This window comes from Pteropus medius, unplaced genomic scaffold (genome assembly GCF_902729225.1).
Source record: "Pteropus medius unplaced genomic scaffold, Ma_sr-lr_union100, whole genome shotgun sequence".
NCBI classification, from domain to species: Eukaryota; Metazoa; Chordata; class Mammalia; order Chiroptera; family Pteropodidae; genus Pteropus; species Pteropus medius.
Window position 1 is genome coordinate 5,138,270 of NW_024349505.1, and position 25,886 is coordinate 5,164,155.

General features: G+C 33.3%; 1 protein-coding gene across 2 annotated transcripts in view; it reads right to left on the reverse strand.

Moving 5' to 3' along the window:
• Positions 1-25,886, reverse strand: part of CEP57 (centrosomal protein 57) — a 36,367-nt gene that overhangs the window by 6,960 nt on the left and 3,521 nt on the right. For both annotated transcript variants that reach the window (XM_039882003.1, XM_039882002.1), the window contains exons 2-8: positions 19,562-19,718; positions 13,240-13,419; positions 12,775-12,896; positions 7,204-7,320; positions 6,507-6,584; positions 3,692-3,799; positions 3,105-3,182 (exon numbers count right to left, since the gene is read on the reverse strand). In XM_039882003.1, the coding sequence (XP_039737937.1) occupies positions 3,105-3,182; positions 3,692-3,799; positions 6,507-6,584; positions 7,204-7,320; positions 12,775-12,896; positions 13,240-13,419; positions 19,562-19,718 (840 nt within the window). The remainder of the gene's footprint in view (positions 1-3,104; positions 3,183-3,691; positions 3,800-6,506; positions 6,585-7,203; positions 7,321-12,774; positions 12,897-13,239; positions 13,420-19,561; positions 19,719-25,886) is intronic.

The window sequence follows — 25,886 nt, forward strand, 5'->3', positions numbered from 1 at the left end:
TCATACACTGTTACTGGCAATGTAAAAGGGTACAGCCAATCAAAAATAGTTTAATAGTTTTCTTTAAAAACTAAACATACACTTACCATACAATCTAGCAATCAAATTCCTGGATATTTATCCCAGAGAAAAGAAAACATATGACTACACAATACCTGTACATGAATGTTCATACTGGTTTTATTTGTAAATGCCCAACACTGGAAACAACTTAAATGCCCTTCAATGAGTGAATGAAGTGAGGTACATCCACACCATGAAATATTAGTCAGCAAAAGAACTGTGGATACACATAATGATGATCTCAAGGCAATTATGCTGAAGGAAAATGTCAGTCTCATTGGGTCACATACTGCATGTTTCCATTTTGCAAAGGCAAAATTGTAGATTTGGCGTGGTAGTGGTTACACAAATCTGTGCTAAAACTACACTAACCTGGAACTGCATACACTCAAGTACGCGTGCATGCACACACAAGTATGTGTAAAGCTAGAGATATGTACCGATGTTAATCTCCTGGTTTTGATACCACACTATATTTAGGTACTACGTTACTATTGGGGTAAACTGGGTGAGGGGTACAAAGGACCTCTCTGTATTATTTTTGTATAACATAGCATTCTATGAACCTATAATCATTTCAAAATAAAAAAGTTAATCTCTGTATTTATCAAGATAATCTAACTATGATTAAATGGTTTAGATATACATACTTCCTGCAAGTATGCTGTCATCAATGCAAACTTGATTATCAAGAATCAAATTCATCTGTCTCATTAACAACTTTAAACACTGATGTGGTATTTGTTTAAAGGGTGAAAATGTATTGAATGGGGAATCACTATATTGCTCATAACTTGTAATATGTACACATTATATTAACTGACTACACATATACTTTCAATAAACAGTATATAGTTTTAAAATTCTTTTTCTTATATTCCTGAGTGTATTTATTAATGTAATTTTATGTCTTAAACTAATAATAAATTGAGACTTGTATTTATGTCTTTAATTTCATTCTTCTAGTTATTCATTTTTGTTGCAGTTTACAAATGTATTGGTCTATCACAACACATAATTAGAAATAAAAACTAGTCTTTCACAATAGTTTGAGAAACACTTAACTAGGTGACAGCAAATTCTCAACTTCAAAAGGGGAGCTCAGGTTGAAAAGCCCTGTCTTTGAACTTGTCCTATTCAACTTTTGCATTTAGGACTTCAGTCAGAATTACCAACAATAGGCAAGTAAATTTGGAGATAACAGAAATATAATGGAAAACGTAATTCTAATCTAATGTGGGACTGGGTGAATCTATTCCTATAGAGCTTCACTTGATTAAAAATTCTATATATATATAAAAAAAAAAATTCCACAAGTATAGAACCCACAGAGGCTGATGCAAATACCCACTAAAAGACCTGTAACTTCAGTTGGCTCCAGAATCAATGAGTGAAAGGGATGATATGGTGTTCACATCACCAGTGTGATGCGAGGCTGAGTTAATCTAGGCTGAATATCCAGATCATGATGAAGACTCTAGTCTGTGCTAGTCACACCACATTTAGAGGGCTATATTCAATTTAGGAAGAGAGTATTGAGGCAGTAAAGAAGCTCATAAAACATATCTTAAGATGAACAGCTGAAGGAAAAGTTGTATTTATAACCTAGAACAGAATAAGATGAGAAAAAGATAAAGCTATGTTCAAAAGTTTTAATATTTTACAGTAGTCAAGGGTTCATTTATATGTTCCATGTGAATCTTAAGAGTAGGAAAAAAGACCAGTCAGTAGAATTTATACAGTGACAAATTTCAACTCACTTAAGAACTTTCAAATAAAGCTGTCTAGAAATGAGATGGGAACGATGCCTCATCAGTAGATGTATTCGAACAGAGTATACAACCATTATTCTGGATGTTAACATAATAAAAACATTGGACAGGGAAGTGTATTAAGTGGGTTCTAAATAGAACTGAACATTAGGCTGGCAGGGAACAGTTAAAAATACTTTCTAGGTCCCACGCTCAGAAAATTCTGATTTTGGATTGTGTGGTTAGGTTTCATAATCTGCTTTTTCAAATGCATACTTAGTGATTGTAATGTAGCTGGTCGTCCCTTAAGAACCTCAATTTCTAACCTAACTCAAAGATTCTATGGTGAAACAAAAGAAGCCTGATAGAAGTAAGAGATAAAGGAAATAACATAGGTCAAAGACAGTCTGCAATCCAACAAGAAGGTAAATTTAGGGTAAAAACAGCATAGAGCAAAGGGCAATCTTTTTTCCCAGTGATTTGTGCCTAGTAAATCTACAAAGAGCAAGTGGAAAAGTTCATTCCTCAAGCTTTCACTGAGGATTTGCTCTTAGATTCAAATTAAATAAATAAATAAACAGATAAGTAAATAAATAAATAAATAAATAAGACAAAGAAAATTTACTCTCCAAGCCTCTCAAACTTACATCTAGTTGAGTCTTCAAGGTACCTATGCATGAAACAAACTAGCAACCCAGTTAATCAAAAAGTGGTAAAAACTAACATATTAAGTACTTATTTGAAATTACTCATTAATGATATTTGACCAAATTAATCACCTCTATATTTAAGCATTAAAGAAACATAAGATTCAAGTCTATGTATGATTGCTCCTTGGAGAAAGAATCCTGTGAGTAATATAGACGTAGGAATAAAAAGAGTGTGATTTCTTTTTATTTAAATATCTATATTTAAACATAAATTAACAGGGCTGATACTAATATTTCAGTGTTACAAATATATTATTTCCTATTTCCCTGACTCTTATTTGCAACTACACCATCTCTAAACTAGGGTCTTTCTTATCTTCCCATCCAAAAATACTTTATCTGCTTTAAAGTGTTCTCCTAGTCTCTCTCCCCTGCTCCAATCCCATAAAACCTTCCTCCATTTCACTGTCACATGATTATGACCCACACTGGTAAAGGAGCAGAAAAATGTTTCTATCATTTATAGGCATACAGGCAGATGGTGGATTTAAAAATGTTTCTATCATTTATAGGCATACAGGCAGATGGTGGATTCAAAAATCTATACTGTAGAAAAAAATCCAGAGTTCAACAAACTCACCTTTCCAGCTACAAATGGCATATCACCCAAGCACAATCTATAATGTGGCTGTGCAGCAAAATAGTTCCTAGAACCTTTCTGAATGGAAAGAAAAGAAAACAATTTTATTCACATGACAATAAAAGCTAACTGTACATGATTAACCTGAAACTTCAGCTTAGTGCTAGGCTATTACTTGCCTTATCTATACTAGCATTATGGTCTAGAGCTCCTAGTAATATCTGTCAACATACATCCTTGCCTAGGAAAGAAAAAAATGGTACCTGACAAAATAGCAGTTACGGTCTAGAGAAACTGTGTGTATGTATGTGTGTATATATAAAAACATTTTAAGAATAAAAGTAATTAATGCAATACTGAATAACAACTAATATTTGTGCAGTATATTATAGTTCTAAAATGCTTTCATATATATCATATCAGAGTAAAAATTTTAAAGTAGGTATTACTTATCCCTATCTTCCAATGAAGAAACTGAGAATGAAAGAGATTTACTCATCCAAAGTTGTAATATCACATGGTTTACCATTGTTTTTACATAAATTAGACCCAGCGCTAATCAGCACTCTGACTCCTGGTTTTCATACCTTTTCTGGTGGTTTCGACTTCTTTTTTTTAATTCTTTTTGCACTGGGAACACAAGGAATTGCCTTATTTTCGAAAATAAGTCTATTTGTTTCTAGACCAGTCTGCAACTAGAAAAAATATGAGAGCCTAAAGTTAATGCTGTAGAAATAAAAGCTATAAAAGCTATGATTCAAATTTGAGACTGGCCATGTAAAAGTCTATAAAAGCCTATAGTAGTATCTGACTGAAAAACACATCATAACTGTGTAATTATGTCTTAAACCAATCTGTCAACATTTGTCAAACATTTTAAATAGATACCAGTCTCTCATTTTATCTTGAAGTGCTGTGTTATAATATGTCCTTTCTTTAGCCTAGAACCCTTTAGCTCCATTATTGTAGTTGCTCCATAAATTAGAGCTAATGAGTTAAATGCACTTTAAATGAAAACTGATGTTTCAGTATTTTCTTCTTTTCGCCCACAGTATCAACAACAGTGCCAGACCAAAAGTAGCTAAAGAGCAAAACACATTTTCTTCCTCTTTAAAAAACTTACATACTTACAATATGAGAAAAGGGAACTGGGAATTTATATCCAAAAGAATTGGAAGACATGTCAACAGATGTTATCAAGTCCCTTTCTCTAGAAGTTAATTTACAAATAATTTTTTATCTACATGGTAGTCTACAAGCAGTTACTAAAGATTTCAAACAAGGGCTGATGTTTTCCCTAAGCCAACTTTCAACTTTCCTTTAAAAATACACACACACACACACACACACACACATGTATTAGTCTAGAACAGTGGTTTTCAAACTTGCCTATATATCAAAATTGACTGGAGATTATGATAAAAAGTCAGATTGTCTGGAAGCTCTCTAAACTTCAGGATTTTGAAGGGTCCCGATTGGGGAAATGTATATTTAAAAGCATTTTAAAGTGCCCCCAGGAAATTATGATAGACCTAGAAAAAACACTCAGAACCAATGAATTAGTTGAAAGAAATACTGAAATTATTACTAATATTTCTCACAGTGACTGCATTCTCCGGGGAAAGAATCTATGCAGTCACAAAGGAATATAGGGGATCTCTAGTCTCAGGAGCATTTACATTCCCACACGTCTAACAATGTTTTATACATAGTAAACTGAATAAATATAATTCAATGAACATGAAATTACTATTCTGGAAGATCTAAAAAGCCAATGAGTTTGAATAATATACAAAAGAACAATTTTTAAAAATAACTTCTAGCTTTAGTTCTTCTTGATAGCTGTCATACTCTTGTGTGGCAGACTTTCTAATATTTTAAAATGCTTTCATGATTTTTGTCTCCTTTGATCTCTCCAACACTAAGAAGAAATACAATGAAGACCACTTATCAATAGTAAAATCCAAACTCTGAATGGTAAAATATCTTGCCCAATATTACTCAAATTAGGGTTAGCTAGACTTGGAACCATTTATCATCCCCTGGCCATTGTTCTTCCACTATAATACTGTTCACCATTAGAACTCAGAACGTTTACTGATATAATAACTGACTGGATCTCTACTTTATTCCTGCTAAATGAAAAAGAAAGCAAATATACCACAAAATAATTTTTAAGTAAATAATGAACTTATTTAATTTTGTATTTCATGCACAACGGAACTCACCACCACAACACTAAAAGGCACAACTATGTGCTCTCACTTGTTTCATGTTACAAGTGAGAAAATGAAGATATAGTAAAGTGGCCTACCCTAAAGCAGAATAGGCAGAGAAACCAAGTAATTTCAAAATTTGCTGGTAGTCAAAAATAAAGCCACGTGACTATATAACACAGAAAGAGCACTGAGGGACAAAAAAGACATACAAATCGATCAGAGGGTACATCTTAGAGAAAAAATGATGTATCAGGTTTAATAGGAAGAGAATATGTTAAGTCAATGAATTCTGGGAAGCAGGGGGAGAAACAGACAAGATAACAAAGATAACAGACTATCTCTAGTTCTGTGAGCACACTTACGAAGTGAGATCTGGACATAGCCTGAACTACAGAACCTCTACTCCTAACTGTTTTGGAATGAAACCTATTTCTTGTGATATTATGAGAAAACATGTATGCAAATATAAAACTTAAATACTCTGGAAAGGGGAGGGCAATATTATGTAAGGTATCTGAACAAATAAGCTCATTCAGTTATAAACAGAAGTCTTTCATTGAGCCTGTAAGACTTATTGGATACCAAAGCACTGCTATTTCTTCTAGAAATGCAACTCTGTTTGGTATATATAAACTCAATGTTTCTGAGAATTCATACCACCTCCCCTATTCTACTAGAGGCCACTGCGTGTGATAAAATCAAAGACCATGAGTGAGCAAGCTCATTTTTCTAATACGGTAGGCAGCTTCTGTGAGTTAGTATGGGTTACTAGCTCAACTTCCGTCCTGGTGTCTTGAGGCCACCAAGGAAAGGAAACACATATAAATAGGATATTGAATGATAATGGCCATCAAACATTTCCAACAATGACCCATGTGAAAAGTTTTACGATTATGTATTACCTTATTATGTATACAGTCTCTGATATTTTTCAGTTTATTGATTTTTTAAAAATGCTGATTGAAAGCCCACAATTTGAAAAACTCTAAAAAAAAATTGCCCAGCTTTTACTTTGTAAAAATGTTCAGAATTTTCCATATTAAGCTACATCCAAGAATCGATATATTAGACCATTCCAAATTCCAAAGAACGAAAGATCTAAGAAGCCCCCAGTTACTCCTCTATTTATATATAAAGAGTAGTACAAAATATGAGGAGCCGAACTGCTCACATTTCAACTTACCTCGGCTGCCTTAGCTTGCATACGTTTCCTTTCCCGTTCTTCTTCACGAAGTTTTGCTTCCAACTCTTGCATTTTTTTCTAGTGATAAAAACATTAAAAGTGGTAATAGTGAAAAAAGTCTTATTTGTAAAATTTTAATACAGAAGCAGAGGAGTATGTATAAAATTTTACCATAGTAAATAAAAGCTTGTTAGTTCACTCTAGTAATGGCTCTGAGCTTGCCAGTTTCCATGACAATCCCCAAGATTCATTATTAGTCATTTGTGAGGTAGTTGTGAGGTAGTTGAACAGATTTATGGGTAAAATCTATGGCCAAAGAACACAGGTCTGTATAAAGGCACACAGGTTACCTGGAAGCTGAATCTGGAACTTTAATCACAGTGGTATTAAATATTTTCCAAGTGAATCAATTAAAACTAAAACTAGGTCACAGAACAACTTAAATCAAGTGATACAAGCCTTAGGAACACTCAAAAACATTTACTCGTCCAACATTTTCAAAAAGAACGCCTCATATACATCAAAGTTTTAAAATGTGAACATTCTCTCCAAATTACATTTCTTACTTTTAAAAATTTCTATGTTTCTTTGCTGCGAGATTACTTTTCTTCCCATAAACATCCAGTATAAAATGATCAATTTTACAAAAGAACCGATATTATTATGCACTGATGAGTAAAAGAATATATTCACTGACTTCTGCAAGGGCCTGCATTGCGGTAAGTTTGTTATATTCCTGCTCAAGAAGGTCCAATTTTTCAAGTTGGCTTTGAACATGTGTTTGATCATGTTGTCGTTCTCTTTCTAGGGAAACCTGGGAAACAATATTAAATACAGCATGACAATTTGACAAAACAAAACAAAAAACCCTGACAAACAACTTACAGTGAGTATAACTTAGAATACACTGTATGATATTTTTTTCTGGCCTTTCATAAAACTAAATACTATGCAGGAATTCTAGGAAAACGACCTTAAGATGAAACCACAAAGATATCAGTTAATCAAGTGGACTCCTGTTCTTACTATATATACTATTATAACATTTGGTTCTATCACAGTGAGGCTATCATTATACTTTGGGATAGCAGGGATTTACTAGGCATATAGACTATACACACACACAGACACTTGCAACAGTCTGGCTCTCTTAAATAGTTAAGCTCTTAAGGCAATAATTATGGTTTTAGTATTTATTATTTACACTTCTGCAGAATTATATGTAAAATAACCATTACTAGTATTACTATTTTCAGGTTTAGGGTCAAGGATTTAAAAAGACTGCCACCTATCAGGTTTAAGAACTGATAACAAGGTGAACTATTAAACGAGGGTAAGAAATAGAAATATGTTATATCGAGGTCTATCAGTAAAAAGCTAAAACTCTAAGTACCTAAACTTGTAAAGAGCATACCTTCGCATGCAAGTCCACAGCAATGAGCAATATACTAAGAAAACTTTGAAAATGACGAAGTTAACATAAAGCAATAATTTTTTCAGGAATTTACGTGAATTACTAATTCTCTCCTATTCGCCACAGTGGATAGTTTACTGCTCTTAAAAGAATACATTAAGTTAAAAATTGGCAATAATCATATTTTATTTCTAGTATTGTAAATATTCTTATTTAAAAAGATATTTAAAATTTACTGACGAAATAGGGCTATAATTCAAAGTCATCTATTATGTACAATCATGCACCACTTAATGACAGGGATGTGTTCTGAGAAATGTGTGTTAGACGACATTGTCATTGCGCAAACATCACAGTGCACACTTACCCACATCTGGACGGCATACTCTGCTACACACCTAGGCTACATGGTATACCCTACTGCTCTGAGGTCACAAGCCTATACAGCATGTTACTGTACAAAACAACCCAAGATTAAATCAAACACAAGAGAAAATGATACCATCAAGAGATACAGTAAATACAGATGTATGAGGCTGCTGCCAGCATTAGTGTTTTACAGTAAACTTTTTTTCATAAGTACAAAGAGTACAATTTATAAAAGTATAGTATAGTAAATAAACCAGTAGCAGTTGGTTATTATCAAGTATAATGTACTATACATTAATTGTATGTGCTATAGTTTTCTATGACCGGCAGTGCAGTAAGTTTGTTTATACCAGCATTATCGCAAACATGAGTAATTTACTGCGCTATGGTGTTACAACAACTTGCTTCCATATTATAGCAATAAAGTGAGTCACATGAATTTTTTGGTTTATCAGTACATATAAACTTTACATTTATACAACACTGTAGTCTATTAAGTGTGCAACAGCATTGTGTCTAAAGAAAAGTACATAACTTAATCAAAAATACTTTATTGCTAAAAATGCTATCAATCATCTGAGGCTTCAGCAAATTGTACTCTTTTTACTGGTGAAGGATCTTACCTTCAATTTGTAAAATAGATAATATCTGCAAAACTCAATATAATAAAATGCAATAAAATAAGGTATACCTATATTAGTCAAGACATAGTACTGCCTTATAAATGCTTTTTAACCTGAGAACAAGAATATCTCAATGAAGAGAATTACTCTATTACTGTATAACATGTTTTACATTTCCACTTGTGGCCCATATGAAAGAAAAATGTCCAATGCAAAAAAAAAAAAAAAAAAAAAAGATAAAGGAGCTCAAAAGTGATGTGATAATTTAAGCAAAATATCACAAGGCAGTACTGGAGCCTTGACATATAAGATATAGCAGGAACATGACAAAAATATCTCAGGCAATGTACCATCTGCATGATGCAAGAACCCACAGCAAATAAACTAACATAAAGCTGGACCAGAACCAGTGAAAACCATCAAGCATTAGCAAAAGCAAATCCATAACTGCCTCCTAAGGCTGCAACACAACTTAGAAAGTATGGAATTTCCAAGAAAAAAAGGAAAACTCTAAAGAATATGAGTTCACCATAAAACAAACAAATGTATGTATATATTTTCTACAGAAAATTTAGCAGATGCAATAAATGAGAGGACACTCTGAAAACATCAGATAATTAAGAAGAAACTGAAAATAATTGAAAGCATGTAAAGAGATAAAAGGAAGGAATAAAAATCAAAGTTATGGTACATTAAAATAACAAGAAAAATAGGTGGACTATAAATAAGATCCAGTTGGAAAAAAAAAAAAGGTCACTGAAATACATCAAAACCAGACAAAAACACACAAAAAATTACATGCCAATATCCCTCATGAACACAGATGCAAAAAATCCTAAACAAAATATCGGCAAACTGAATTCAACAATACATTAAAAGGATCATACACCACAATCAAGTTGAATTTACTCCAGGGATGTAAAGATGGTTCAGTATCTGCAAATCAATTAAAGTGATTTACCACATTAACATGACAAAGAATAAAAATCATATGATCACATCAATATGTGCAGAAAAAGCATTTCACAAGATTCAATATCCATTTATGATAAAAACTCTCAATAAAGTGAGTATAGAGGGAACATAACATAATCAAGGTCATATATGACAAATCCAGAGTTAACATCATACTCAACAGTAAAAAGCTAAAAACTTTTCCTCTAAAATCAGGAATAAAACAGGGATGTGCACACTTACCACTTTTATTCAACACAGTATTAGTGGTCCTAGCCACAACCATCAGACAAAAAAAATAAAAAGATCCAACTTGGAAAGAAAGAAGTAACACTGTCACTACTTGCAGATGACATACTATATAGAGAACGCTAAAGACTCTGCCAAAAAAGTATCAGAATAAATGAATTCAGTAAAGGTACAAGATACAAAATTAATATTCAAAAATCTGTTACATTTCTGTACACTAATAACAAACTATCAGAGACAGAATTTAAGAAAACAATCTCATTTACAACTGCATCAAAAAGAATAAAATACCTAGCAATAAATTTAATCAAGGAGGAAAAAGACCTGTACTCTGATAACTCTAAAAAGTTGATGAGAGAAACTGAAAATGACACAAATGGAAGGATATATTATGCTCATGGATTGGAAGAATTAATGTCACTGAAATGTCCATATTATCCAAAGCAATCTACAGATTCAATGTGATCCCTACCAAAATACCAATGGCATTTTTCACAGAACTAGAACAAATAATCCTAAAATTAATATGAATCACAAAAGATCTTACTTAGCCAAATAAAGCAATTTTCACAAAGAAGAGCAAAGTTGAAGGTATCATGTTTCCTGATTTCACTCTGGACTATAAAGCTACAGTAAACAAAACAGCATGGTACTGGCACAAAAACAGACACATAGATCAACAGAACAAAAAAGGGATCCCAGAAATAAACTTACGCTTCTATGATCAATTAAACTATGACAAAGGAAGCAAGAATACGCAATGGAGAAAAGACAGTTTCTTCAATAAATATTGCAGAGGAAAACTGGACAGATAAATAGAAAAATATAACTGAAGACTTTCTTATACCATGCACAAAAGTAAACTCAAAATTGATTAAAGACTTAAATATAAGACCTGAAACCATAAAACTCCTGGGAGAAAACATAGGCAGTAAACTCTTTGACATTGGTCTTAGCAGTATTTTGGGGGGTATGTCTTCTTAGGCAATGGCAGCAAAAGAAAAAAAGCAGCAAGTGAAACTATATCAAACTAAGAACTTTTGCATGGCAAAGGAAACCATCAACATAACAGAAAAGCAACCTACTGAAAAGGAGAAGATTATTTTTGCAAAGTATATGTTTGATAAGGATTAATATCCAAAATAAACAAACAAGTATACAACAGAAAAAAGTCATTATCCTATTTAAAAAAGAGCAGAAGACCTGAACAGACATTTCTACAAAGAAGACAGTCAAGAGACACATGAAAAGATGTTCAACCTAATTATTAGGGAAATACAAATGAAAACCAGTGAGATATCACCTCACATCTCTCAGAAATACATTATCAAAAGGACAACAAATAACAAGTGTTAGAAAAGGATGTAGAGAAACGGGAACCCTCGTTGCAATATTGTTGGGATTATAAATTAGTGCAGCTACTATGGAAAACAGTATAGAGGCTACTCAAAAAATTAAACATAGAACTACATACCACACAGCAGTTTTACTTCTAGGTCATTTATCCTAAAAAAACTAAAACACTAATTTGAAAAGCTATACGCACCCCTACATTCACTGCTGCATTATTTACAATAGCCAAGATATGGAAAGATGAATGAATAAAGATGTCACACACACACACATGCATGCACACACACAGAATATTACTCAGCCATAAAAAAACAAAATCTTCCCATTTGTGACAACATGGATGAACCTAAAGGGTATTATGTCAAAAAAAGAAAAAAAAAAAGACAAATGCCATATGATTTCGCTCATATGTGGAATCTAAAAACACACAAAACAAATGAATGAACAAAACAAACAAAAACAGAGTCACAGATACAGAGAAGAAACTGATGACTGCCAGAGGGTAGGGCTGGGAGGATGAACAGAAAAGGTAAGGGGATTAAAAGGTACAAAATTCTAGTTATAAGTCATGGGGATGTACTGTACAACACAGCAAACACAGTCAATATTGTAGTAATTGTACAATGGTCACTAGACTTATTGTGGCGATCGCTTTGTAAGGCATATAAATGCTGAATCACTATGTTGCACACCTGAAACTAATATAATATGGTATGTTAACTACACTTGGGTTTTTTATTAAAGTTTTTCAAAGCATAAAGAACCTTGAAATCTGCTACGTTGAGTCTTTAATAAATTCAAGAGGTAGAAAGGTGCATGAGTTTTAAAATATTTTTTATAATGTAGACTCATAAAAGTTAATATCACTTGAAAAGATCACACAACTAACTGTATAGTATTTTTCTAATTAAAATAAAACTACCAAACACGACAACAACAACAATGAAGATGGCCAATCAAATCTTCAGACATCATAAATGATCTCATATAATTTCACTCTCAGGCTATAATACTGTTCAAAAGCAGAAGCTGTGTGCAGAGGACATGGCAGTGTGTTTGAGGGTCATCCAAAAAGGAAACGCCTCTTTAAGCTATGCTGAAAAGAACAAAATCAATTTTCTCTCAAAGCGAAGACTACTAATTTTTCAAAATGAACTACTGGTACTACTGCCAGTGGTTGCTTTCAGGTAAAAGGAGAAATGACTATTATAACAGCACCACTAGTTCTGAAAAAAAGGGTCTTTATGTCAATCTAATATTCCCCATAACTAACTGTTCTCAAGAATAAATCTGTGAGGTACCATACCTGTTTTTCCAAGACAGATGTCCTTTCCATTTCTGCATGTTTTATCATACTACGCATGTATTCCAATTGTTTTTCTAAAAGATTACATTTATTTTCTGCAGCTAACAACTGAGATGTCAGTTCTAAAAAGAATACATAAGAAAAACAGAATTTAGTTCACTCATAGAAGTTTTGAAAAGCTGCTAAAAGCAATTAAATCTACTGTGTACACAATGAATATTTACCAGTAGCCCTAAAAGCCTTTTCAGATGACCTAAATCATTCTTCATGCAAGTCTAATATGCCTTGAATTCAGTCAGTAAATAATTCATAACATCAGCACTTGTCCTCAAAATGCATTGGAGTACAATGCAATTTTGTAACACCTAAAGACACTGATCACTAGAAAACGCTAATGTGCAGTTTCAGTGCAATTTTACAATACTTATTTTGATAGTGTTTCATTTTCATCATAATTAAACAAACCTTGATTATGCTTTGATTCCTCATTTTTTGAATTCTCCCTTTCTTGTATCTGTTCATCCAATACTTTCTTATATTCAATTGTTTCTCTAGACAAGGTTTTCACACTTTCTTCTGCCTGAATCCTTTCAAGTTCTAAGCGTCGAATCTTATCTTGAAGATTCTTCAGAGCAGAAAATATGGCTGCCAAATACAAATATGGACACTATAAGAAAACAATACATATGGAGAAAGTTCTGAGAAAGAATAACCTTATCTAAAAAATAAAATTGATGGGTAGGTCCAGTAGAGGTTCATTCTTTGGGAACAATAAAATATTATCATCATAACTTTTCCTAAAAAATCCATTTAAAGACATGTGCTAAGTACTCAAGTAAAAACCATATTACTATGGTAAAAACATTTAAAAGAGATTTTATAAAATAGTAAAAATATTTAGCTAACCACACTAAGTTCATATTAACTGCCCCAAAGTATCACTTTTCTGTTTCATTATGGGATCACATGCAGAATCCAATTGTAGAATTAAAAGTCGAGCACAAAAAGGACTATTTTTTAATCCCCATTTTTATCATTACTTAGGAGAAAAATCTAAGTACACTTTAAATGCCCCCAAAGTTTCTGATTATAAAAGTTATATATATTCATTGTAGAAAGCACAGGAAAATACAACAAAGAGAACAGCTGATAATCCTACCAAGAGATGATGACTGTCAATTTATTTTTTTAAATCTTTTACTATTATATAAAATAAACTGAGATAAAAATTTAAGTTTGATTTTTATACTAGCATTATGAAACTGTGAGCATTCCCTCATGCTGTCTTAAAAGGTTGTTTCTTTATGGCCAATAAGTAAAACTTGAAAAATTAAGTCACTGAGTCAAAGAATATTCAAATTTTAAAGGCCCCTGAAACAGGCCGCACCAATTTATACTTTCGTTGAAAGTGTATGTCTTTGGCACACAGACCATTATTAATTATAATATCGCTGCCATTCTGATTGAGAAACATGCTACTTCTAGCTATTTTATTTTGTGCTCTTATTAAAAATTTAAATACTTTTTATATATATTATTAGTCAATTTTCTGTCATTTATAAATTTCTTTGTCCATTTTTCTATAAGAAAAAGTCCCACCCTCCATTTTATTATGTCTTTAATTCTAGTTTTGATGTACAGATGTTTTGATTTTTCATATAGTTACATCAATCTTTCCTATCGAGTTCTTTGCTTTTATATATATAACATTATTCTGTAACCTCAAGATTAGATAAACATATTTTCCTTTATTATACTTAGTTTCATACATTTTTACATTTTATTCTTTAAGTTAAATGAAAAGTATTTTTGTATTAAAGGACTTTAAACGACAACTTTATCACATATACCTATATATAAGGATATAATTACTACTTACATGGATCCAAGACAGTTTTAGGACTTCCCTTTATTCTGATTTTATTAATGCATTTCTAGAATTCCATCTTTATATACATTTGTGTCTATGAACTTTGTTTCACTAATACCTAGTTCTCAACCAGTTCCACACTTGCTATTTTTATAGCTCTATAATTTGTTCTTAACTGACAGAGTGAGGCCACCCTTGATATTGAGCAAGCTTTTCTATTAAAAGAAAAAAATGCAGTTCTCACATATTATTCTTTAAATGTAATTCATCGTATTAAGAGTTTCCAATGAACAGCTCTATTTATTCATCTTCATGTATGCACCTTAGGGAGCACACAGAACAAACCCTAGGGTTGATTTATCAGAGGTGACTTTTCTATCCACAGCCTCTTTTCCAGGCCAGGGAGCTGAGTTGTTCCAGTTCCCTTTCTCTAATTAGTCTCAACACTCAGTTTCACAAAGGAAGAATTATTTCAGAAGCTCCCTCACATGGGTCTAAAGTTTTCTTCTCCAGTCTCTACCTAGATTTAAAATCCCAAGTTCTCCCCGACTGTACCCCAATACCTAAGGCTTATTTATATCTAACACCAAGTCTCCTACTAGTGTCCCTAAGGCTTTTGACTTTAGTTCCGTCCTTACTGTTTAGGCTTTAAATTCATTTTATTTCAGGCACTTGAGTAGTTCCCTGTCTTGCATTTAAGCTAGGTATTATTACATGACACTGCTATTTGTGTAAAGTACTATTCTGTCTGAAATAATGCCATCCAACCTTTTTGTTATCTTCTTAACATGTCTTTGCTAACCTTTTATTTTTAACTTGTGTCATTCTGTTTCAGGTTTGGTTTAAAAAAACATATACTGATTTTTCTTTTGAGGTTTTTTTTTTTCCATAAACACATTTGTTATACCTGATGTCATCCTACTTTTTATCATTGTATTTTATGCTAATTTTGTTCCCCGACTTTTTATTATTATACTTACTGTATGAAGTATAGCATGTGTCTGTGGAGCAGTCTGCCTGGCTTACACACCTCTCTTCCTGGGATCTCCCCTTATCTTAACATGGCTGTCACTACAACTTATGTACATGTTCCTTTAGTACCCTCTCACAAAACTGGACACAGATCATTGACCCACAGGTGGCACCCAACTAAAGCTCAGACAAAGGCTCTCCTTTTGGGATTTTTGTCCAAAAAGTTGAAGACAGAATTAGCACAACTTAAAATTAATACTGTTAGTAGCCATGTTTCCTGATGTGTGGAAAAGGTGGTCTGTGGCCAAAAGTAGAAAAAAAAAAAGAGATAGGGAGAAAATACTAGCCATGTTTTGAGTCCCTGGCTCCCTAAAGTTCACCTGTATATCTGCCCTCCTGCTCTTGTTCGTTCTATCCTACCTTGTATGTCTGTAAACCAAAAAGATTCCTCTGCAAAGCTAGTTCAGACTGGGAGTTTTTATCACTAATAGCTAAATTTTCATTAACTGCACTTTGTTTTCTAAGCTTTTATTAAATAAATCTAGTATCATAAAAATACAAAATGACTTTATTCTACAAATGGCTAACATATTTAAAAATACATAAACATATACATACATACACACATCTCTGAATGCATTTCCTATGTCAACATGAAATTTTATGTAAAAGGAAATTCATACGAGAAATATGGCAAGCTTTCACTTTATCTCCTTGTTTTCTAGTTTAATTGGAGATTTTTGGGTCGATGATTAAATAATTTGCATTATATGCTTTCATTTTAAGAGTTATATTTGGCATATCTTTTCAGTTTTATAAATATTTACTTTTCATACCTGCTTTCATAAATTAAAAACATCCAAGGTGACCAAGGAAAAGATCTTTAGCTTTTTTTATCCTTCGAAAAGTATGTGAGTGAACTGCTTTTTCTTTCCTTCTGCTACCCTCACATCTATGAGGTCATGCACCACTGTGCTATTTATGTTCAAGTTACCATGCTACCTAGAAAGATCCTTGAGTGAAAAATACTATGTAAAAATGAACAATGAAAGATTAGAAGACTTTTAACTTCATATATTGACGAGACATACTGTGGGAAATATACCTCTAGAACAAGAAGCAAACCGAAATACAGAAAAATGAAAGTGGAATACCAAAAAATAATAATACTGCTTTATTTTCACAAATAGACTTTTCACGGCAAACATTAAATTAAATTTTTTTATCCTCATTACCCACAATATTCCTGAACATACATGTTCAAAATTAAATGCATTTGGTTAGTGAATATTGGAGCATAAAATGCATCTGGAAAACGGAGACTCAAAGACAGCTTCCCTTAAACTTTACTTAATCATCTCTAAAATATGAGCTCTTTTAGGGGGAAAAGACAACCCATTATTCATAATTGAAACTCCAATGCTATGCATCGTGTGTGGCACTCAGATGTTCAAATAAACATGTATCTAACAGTCTCCATATTAATTTAAAATACTAGTTAGAAGACAATTGGTTGCAATCCCTTTCTAACTCTTTACCTAACAAAATTAAACCTTATCTTAGTAATTTATCCTTTGCCTAACACAGTCAGTGGTTCCCTAACTTTACTGCATTTCTGTACTACCTGGTAAGCTTTAAAAAATCCCAATGCCCCTGACATACCCCATACCAAAAAAAAAAAAAAAAAAAAAAATCCAAAAGACTATTCGGAATAAAAGGCAGGAATCCAAGAAGACTCTAAGGTGATTCTAATGAGCGAAGTTTGGAGTTTCTGGTGACATGCAGAAGCACTCAAAGGAGACTCTACCTACTTCTTAAAACCCAGTTTGTTATTCATTAAGAAGACTACGGTATTTAGAGTACATTTAACATAGAAGATATCAATACTCTTAGTGATAAAGAAACTGAGTCTATTTGTTTTGGGGACTATATTCCTATCACTAATATATTGGCACAGGTTTGTTACAGATTGAGGGAAAAAAAAAAATAATCAGATCACTAGTATACATCTTCGATTTCCCTAGTACCTTTCTGTCTTGGTACTTCTCTTCCCTTCCTACTATTCTCATTTTTTTTTTAGCTCACTGTTTAAATAGTAGTATTTTCCAGAACTCTTTTCTCCCTCAACTTTCTCTTTAGAGAATTCCCTCCACACTCATAGGGCTTTATCCACTACTAGATCCCGGATGGTGACTGAGTTCACTAGTGCAACAGTCTTTTACACTTCGTTTTTATCTTCATTTGTTTACTATTCATATCCACTTAACTCATAGGTATCTCAAGTTCAATATAGCTAAAATTATATTCATTATCTTTCCTTGAAATGCTCTACTTTTCTGGTAATCTGTCTCAATCACACCATCATTTAACCTTACTTGAAACCCTGGACTCAAAGATTTCTCCATCTTCTTCACTACCCACGTCAAAACATGCATAAATTTCTTAATCAGTCTCAAACTGGTACTGCTTCAGTTTAGACTAATTTCTGACCTAAGTTTCAGTCCAATGAAAATTTTTGTAGCACATATGTGTCAGTAAGGCACTCTGCAAGATAAAGAAGAAAATATAAATTAAGATGGTCTTTGCCTTGAAGGAGTTGTTGTCTAGATTCTAGAACGGTAGCTGCTATCTACTCTTTTCCTACACATGGTTAAAATATTTACATGAATAAAACACTACTCTGGATATGCTCATATTCCTTATTACTTTAGGTTCTCAAAGTGTGGGGCATGAACCCACGAAATCTTTACCAGGGTCTGTGAGATCAACACTACTTTCATAATACTATTAAGACTTGCTCTTTTCACTGTTTTGACATCTACAATGATAATGCAAAAGCAATGATGGCTAAAACTGCTAATCTTAGCCCAAATAAAGACAGTGGCATTAAACTGTAATTTCGGGCATTGTATTTTTCTCTGCCACACACTCCCAGTAAAAAAAAAAAAAAACAACAACTTGTTTGTTGTTCTTGATGAAGCAACAAAAATTACTGAACTTCAAAACTTCAGTTGTTTCAGTAATAATTTCTTATTTAAAAAAACACAAAATAAGCAACAGAGTTCTAGCAGGAATACAGATCTAAGAATTGGATATTAATCCTTCCATTATATCATTACATCTAGTTCTGATCTTTACACCTACGTAAAGAAACCTTTTAAAAAGTTCAGAGAAAAGCAAATTACTGAAGAATGAAAGAGTAAGAAAAATTAAACGGGGCAGATTTATTCAAAGTAGAGGCATCAAATGTTTAGCTCAATGTGTTAGCAACAAAGCTAAATTCTGCTTGAGTGTCACTAGTGGTTTTAAGGAATATAAGAAGGGGAAAGGAGATGAAGAGCAGAGTAAACAAGCGAAAAAGCATTGTACAAGACAGTAAATAGCTTCTTTTATCCCTTTAGAGAGCGGTGTTGGGAAGGCAGGCAAAGTCTAGGCTATGAAAAATTTAAGATTTTGTCATGTAAGCCATCAAGAGGTGCTAAAACTTCAAAGTGGGAAGATGATGGAGAACAGCAAATGGTAGGAATATTGTTAACTGGGGATGAGAGGATGATCACGGCAGGAAGATTAGTTAGGAAGGTATCTCATAATAGATGATGAGAGTCTGAACCAAAGCAACGAGAACGAAGAAACAGGACAGACAGAACCAACAAGTTCTGGAGATATTTCAGAAGCAAAAACACAAGTCTTGGTTCCTAACTGATGCTTGAGATGAAAGAGCAGCCCTAGATGACTCAAAAGTATTTTAGCCTTGATGATCTGTTGACTGATGATATTTAAAATCAAGAAAGAGACCCCCAAAAAGCATTATATTTTGAGGAGGTTAAAAACAGGACAGGGGAAATATACTCTCCTCCTCTAATTTTAGAGTAAATGGAAGACACAATTAAGAGCTTCTAAGCAGTAAGTAAACACAATAATGGCTATTTTGCTAGGCTCTATTACCTCTGCTGTTGCTCTCTGGATAGGCAAGCGTAGGCTTATTTGGAGAGCGTCGTAGGTCACTATTAAGGAAAGGCTTATCAGGTGGATATATCACATATGGGGATGAGGAATGGCGAACCACACTTCCATTGGACCTTGATGGTTTGGCTAAGATGTTCTGAAAAATAAAAATACACAAATTATCTTTCAAATTTTAAATGCAAACAGCATGTAAATATATATATATATACACACACATATATACACACACACATACACACACACATATACATAAGTGTGTGTATGTATGTATGCATGTATGAATGTTCACGACAGAGAATTGGAATGTTCATATGTTCCACTGACAAAGACAACAGAAAAAACAGAGTCCACTGATCATACGCAAAAATTCAATCATTACTTTACTTTAAAAACTTTTGAAGTGTTTCATATTTGTCTAAGTATAGCCATATGTCAGACACTATAAAAAGGAAATAATATTCATACAACTTGAATACAAATACTGCACAGAAATATTTAAATATGGCATTCATAATGAATTTACAATATTTTATTTTAAAAATATGTACTATAAAATATACATTCAGAAAAACTTTCTTTTTACAGTACCAGAAACTAGTACAAAATGACAATCTATCCCCAATCAACTAAATACTTTCTGAATATTTATCAAATGTCCAAAACTCTGTGGTATAGTCCTCGCCTCAAAAAATTTACATTTAGTTAGGGGGGAAGGAAACAATTAGAAAACATTAAAGTTTATCAAACACCTAGTTATCAATCTTTATTTCCACACATAAACTTTCTGTCATGAATGGGATTCTCTTCCATTTGAAATCATGTTCTATATAATAATTTTCACTGCAGGGGACGCTAACTGTGGAATTTTGTTTGTTGTAGGTGACTTCCTGTTGGTAGACAGACCTAGAGTGGGGGAAGTATGGAGAAACTGAAAGCTAAGGTGGAAGATATGACTGCTGGCTGCCCAAAATTCTCAGACAACCATTTTTCTTAAACAAGTAGCCACAGCAAACTAGGTTTTCAATTCTTATCTTTGGAGTATTATGATTATGTATAAAGCACCAGAACAATCTGTGTCCAGAAAAATACAAAGGAATAATGAATATTTACAATAACAGTAAACAACCTCCTGGAATAAACAAAGGCCATCAAAATAACCACATTGTATCTAAATCTTATTAAAAATTGAAGAATCTATTTCTGTGTTTAAAACCGTATTTTTCCAGTTGATTCAAGAAAGCAAATACAAAACACATTATGGCTGGTAAAACTAAACGAGAGGGTAAAGAGCTTGGAAGGGGTAGGAAAAAAGCTCAAAGTGGCACTCGACTCAATCAGTGCTAGGTCTACTGCAAAAAGTGTGTTCGCATGCAACAGGGACTAAAAATTATTTTTTTTCAAACTTTTTGGTAAACTAACACCAGGATTTGTAGATGGCTAGAAAACAGGTGAGTTTTCAATTCACAAAATATATAATACTGCCAACGCTCTTGCTAAGCACCATGAATTATCACATAGCTTAACTTTAAATATGATTCTTCACAGAGAACTTGAAGTCTTCACACAAACTACTAGAATCCTATCATGTAACTACCATTTAAAATAAAATGGTTAGAAAATATTCCTTATCAATATATTTATGAACATAAACTACCTGTAAATTCACTTACAATTTTCAAAACAACTTTTATTAGAATTACTGAACATTGCACAGATATTAACAGAAGGACTATGCATAACTTACCAAAAACAAAAGCAAACTATCTTCATTAAATTCATTATGTGCTAGCTCTTATAAAACAGTTCAAGATTTGTCCAACAAAATGTGTCACATATATGTTCATCAAAATAGTGCTCAGGTTGGGTCAGCAAACTATGTAGTCTTTTTATATAAAAATGCAAATTATGATGAGATTTTTTTTTTTCTGGAAAAGCAATTCTAAGGCAGCCAACTCATTTATAATGTCAGAATTAAGCAATAGAAGTCATTGTTACTGTGAATGTGTTGGGTCAATGTCTTCGTTTGCTTCTAGCAGTCTGAAGCCAAGAATAGGAAGAATATATAAATCGGCCAAAAGCAAAAGACAGAAAATAAAATGGCCTTGCATGAATTATTTATAAGAACTAGTTTAAAATAAAATTAAAACAAGAACTGCAAAGCTGATAACACTTAATTATATACACACACAAATGTGTCTATTAAAAATAGTAAAGGATAAAATGTGGTATATACATAAAATATTATTCAGCCTTTAAAAGGATAGAAATCCCATCACATGCTGCACAATGGATGAACCTTGAGGACATTATTTTTAGTAAAATAAGCCAGTCATAAAAGGACAAATATTTTATGATTTCCACTTACATGAGGTCTCTAAAGTAGTCAAATTCATAGAAACATAAAGCAGTATCTTGGTTACCTGGGGCTATGAGGAGGCTACAAAGGGGAGCTGTTTAATGGATATAGTTTCGGTTTTACAAAATGGAAAAGTTGAGGTAAACTCTAAGGTTGATCAAAAAAATAGTAAGAATTTTTAATAACTAGGTCTTTCCAAGTGAAAAAAAAGTTATAAATTTCAGGGATAAAAAAATTATAAGTCTATGGCCATGCTACCCTGAACAAGCCCGATCTTGTCTGATCTTAGAAGCTGAGCGAGGTCTGGCCTGGTTAGTACTTGGACAGGAGACCACCTAGGAAGACCAGGTGCTGTAGGCATAAAAAAAAAAAAAAATAAGGGATTGTAGGCTGACAAGGTCCTGGCAATCTGCGAGGGTCAACCAAGGTTGCCTTGCCTAAAAAAATATACATTTTTAAGAGTTGGGAAGAACCACAGAAACAATCTAGTACACTGTTTTACAAAAAAAAAAAAAAAAAGGAAATAGAGGCTCAAAAAAGTTGACTCGCCTACCCCTCCCTAGTATCCCTCCCTGCCTCACAACCTCACCTCCCATAGAATCAGGAGAATCATTCTATAGGATTAACCGGACATAATTAGTTCTCAAAAGAGAACCCACCAACGTACCTACACTTTTCTCATACATTCTGCCTTCCTTCCCCTGAAACAAGGAGTGAGCTTTGTGTAATGAACTTATCTCCATTTACCTACTCAAAGTTTTGGTCCCTATAAAACCCTGCTTCCTCCTGATGCCATCTATTTCTTCCTATCAGATCTTTCACATTGCCATTATGAACCAAAAAAAAAAAAGGAGAGGGACAGAGAAAAAATCTTTTTGGAACTTTAGGACTCCCTTCCCCTTCCAGCTCCTGCCTCATTTCTCAGCTTTTATGACAAAGTCCTTCAAAATAATTGTAATTGCTGCCACCTCTTAATCATCTCTCCCTCTCTTACCTTTTCCAATAAGACCTGAGTCTTCACCACTTCAGAGAAACAGCTCTTAAGCTCACCAATGACTTTTACTTACTGAATTCAGTGACCACCCAGAAGCATGGGATACAGCAGATCACTTCATCTCAACACTTTCTTTAGTTAATGGAACACCACTCTTCGGTTTTCCTCCCAGCACACAGACCCCACCCTCATAATCTCCTGGCCTCTCTCTTTCTCCTCATTCTAAACGCTGGAAGTTCCCCAAAGCTTAGTCCTTTCGCCTCTTCTCACTTTCACCTACGTGGATTCCTTTGATAACCTCATCTACTCTCAGGTCTTTGAAAAGCCTGTTTGCTGACAACTTGCAAGTTTATAGAATCCAGAGTTCTTCTTGAACTCTATACTCAAATCAACCTTCCCACTCATTATCTCCACTGGGATGTCAATATGGGCACCTTAAACTTAACAGGTCGATAACCAAATTCTTGAATCTACTCCCAAAACCTGCTCCTCTCTCAGCATAGCACATTAATTGGCATCACCATTTACCTACTTAAGTCAAAACTCTTGGATAAAGTCATTTTTTATACAGCTTATATCCAATCTTTCAGTATATCTTGTTGGGTCTCTGTCTTCATAATAAATCAAGAAACTCTTCAACTTCTTGTCAAGTCCATTACTAATACCCTGGTTGACTGACACCATTGTGATCTTTTGTCTGATTACCATAAAAGTCCCCTAACTACTCTTGTCCATATCCCCTTTGTCTCATCTCCAAATAGTAGTCGTTATGATTCATTAAAAAAGTAAATTAATTCAAGTAATATCCCCTAATCAAAACCTTCCAATGACTTTCCATCACAGTATAAAATCTAAAATTATTGCCAGGGCTTTTAAGGCCCCATATAATCTGATCCTAGCTAACCCTGACCTCATTCCTTAGCACGCTATCTTCACACCACCACAACCCACTATTTCCCAGCCGTACCAACTTTTGGATTTCTAAAATGCATGGTACACACCATTTTCATTTGCTGTGTTTATTCTGCCTGGAAAGCTCCCTTTTTTATGCCATTCAGTAATCTCAAAAGTCTGTCAGTGAGGCTTTCCCTGACTACCTTAACTAAAGCAGCACCATTCTGTCACTCTACCTCCTTACTCTTTTTTAAAAAAGCTTATCCCTATCAGATATATTATCTGTATGCCCTGTGGAATAAAAAATATATTTAGTTTCTGTCCCTAGTTTCTGGCAAAGATATTAAAAAACTCTTGGTATTTCTTAAGTAATAGGATTGTCTTTATTATGCTATTAGGGGGGCCCCCTAGATAGTTTTAGGATAAGGGCTGGTAGCCAGAAAAATCAACCAGGTTATTAAACAGAAAATTTAGCCTCACACCCTGACTTCAGAAGGGAGAAGGGTTGGAGATCGAGCTATCACTAATGGCCAATGATTTAATCAATCATACCTACTTAATGAAACCGCAATAAAAACTCTTACACGATGAGATTCCAGGAGCATCTAGATTGGTCATGGAAGTCCCTATGTTTCTTGTCTGTTATCTACATCTTGCCATATGTGTCTCTGCCATTTATCTGTTCCTGAACTGTATCTTTTCTTAAAAAGTTGTAATCATGAGTAGTGCTTTCTTGAACTCCAAGTCATTCTAGTAAATTACTGAATATAAAGGAGGAGAGTCGTGAAATTCCTAATTTATAGTTGGCTGTGCAGAACTGTAGGCACCTTGGGGACATATGGGGCTTGCAGCTGATAATTGAAGTGGGAGCACCTTAGCCCCTTTAGCCTGTGGGGTCTGTACTATCTGGAAGTAGTGTCAGAAGTGAACTAAATTGTAGGACACCCACCCAGTTGGCATAGGAGAACTGATGTTGGAAAAACAGTCATCCCTAATAGAGTTTAAATTCTAATAAAGACACTCAATAAATATGTTTAAATCTGTTGAATGAATTAGTTATACAATTTCTCTGCAAAACAGAAAAACTGCCTATTGTTTATAAAATTAAATTATCCTATTCAATAAAGTTACTATAATACGTTGAAAGACAATGAAAGCTTTTGGTTTCCTTTACAACAAATAACACAAATGTCATTGGAAGGCTGTGTGTAGGAAGAGTTAACAGTAGACTTGAAACTGCAATCCTTAGGAATGACTGCTTGAAAGATTGTTTCTTGACTAATATCTGGAAACCTGAATTTTGGGAAAGTTCCAAGTATTGTCACCATGAGTTGTTGGGGTCCCCAAGACAAGTCCCAGGTTCGATGATTTGCTAGAAGGACTGACAGGATCCAGCATATAGTTATACTCATGTCTGTGATTTATTATAGCAAAAGGATACGAAACAAAACTAGCAAAGGGAAAAGATGCAAGGTGGGGTTATTACAGCTATGGAAGACTAGGTGAACAAGAGAACATCTTTTAATGCAATCCACCCCATTAAAATTAAAATCCATATGATCATTAACAAATGCAAAAAAAAAAAATCAAAATTCAATATTTAACCATTATTAAAAAACTATTTTCTTTAAGAAAATTTAGAAAAAACATGGCAGTGTATTTAATGGTGCAAAATTTAAAACATTCATCTTAAATTCAGGAACAAGGCAAAGATATTTACAAGACAACTTCTAGTCGATGTTGTGCTGTATTTCCTAGCCTGCACATTAAAATAATGGAAATAAATAAAAGATGTTGAGATTGAATAAGAATCCAAACTTCACAAATTATGAACATCTAACTGGAAAAATACTAAAAGATCCTCAATTATTAGAATTAGAGTTTAGGAAAGTTGCTAAGTAAAATTAATTTGAAAGAATCGATAATAATTCTACATACCAATCAGAAAATGCAACTTATGAAAACATATTTAAAAACTAGAAATAAATTTAACAAATGATGTCTAAGACCCGAAATTATAAAACTTTACTGAAAAATATTAAAGTTCCAAAAAACTGGAG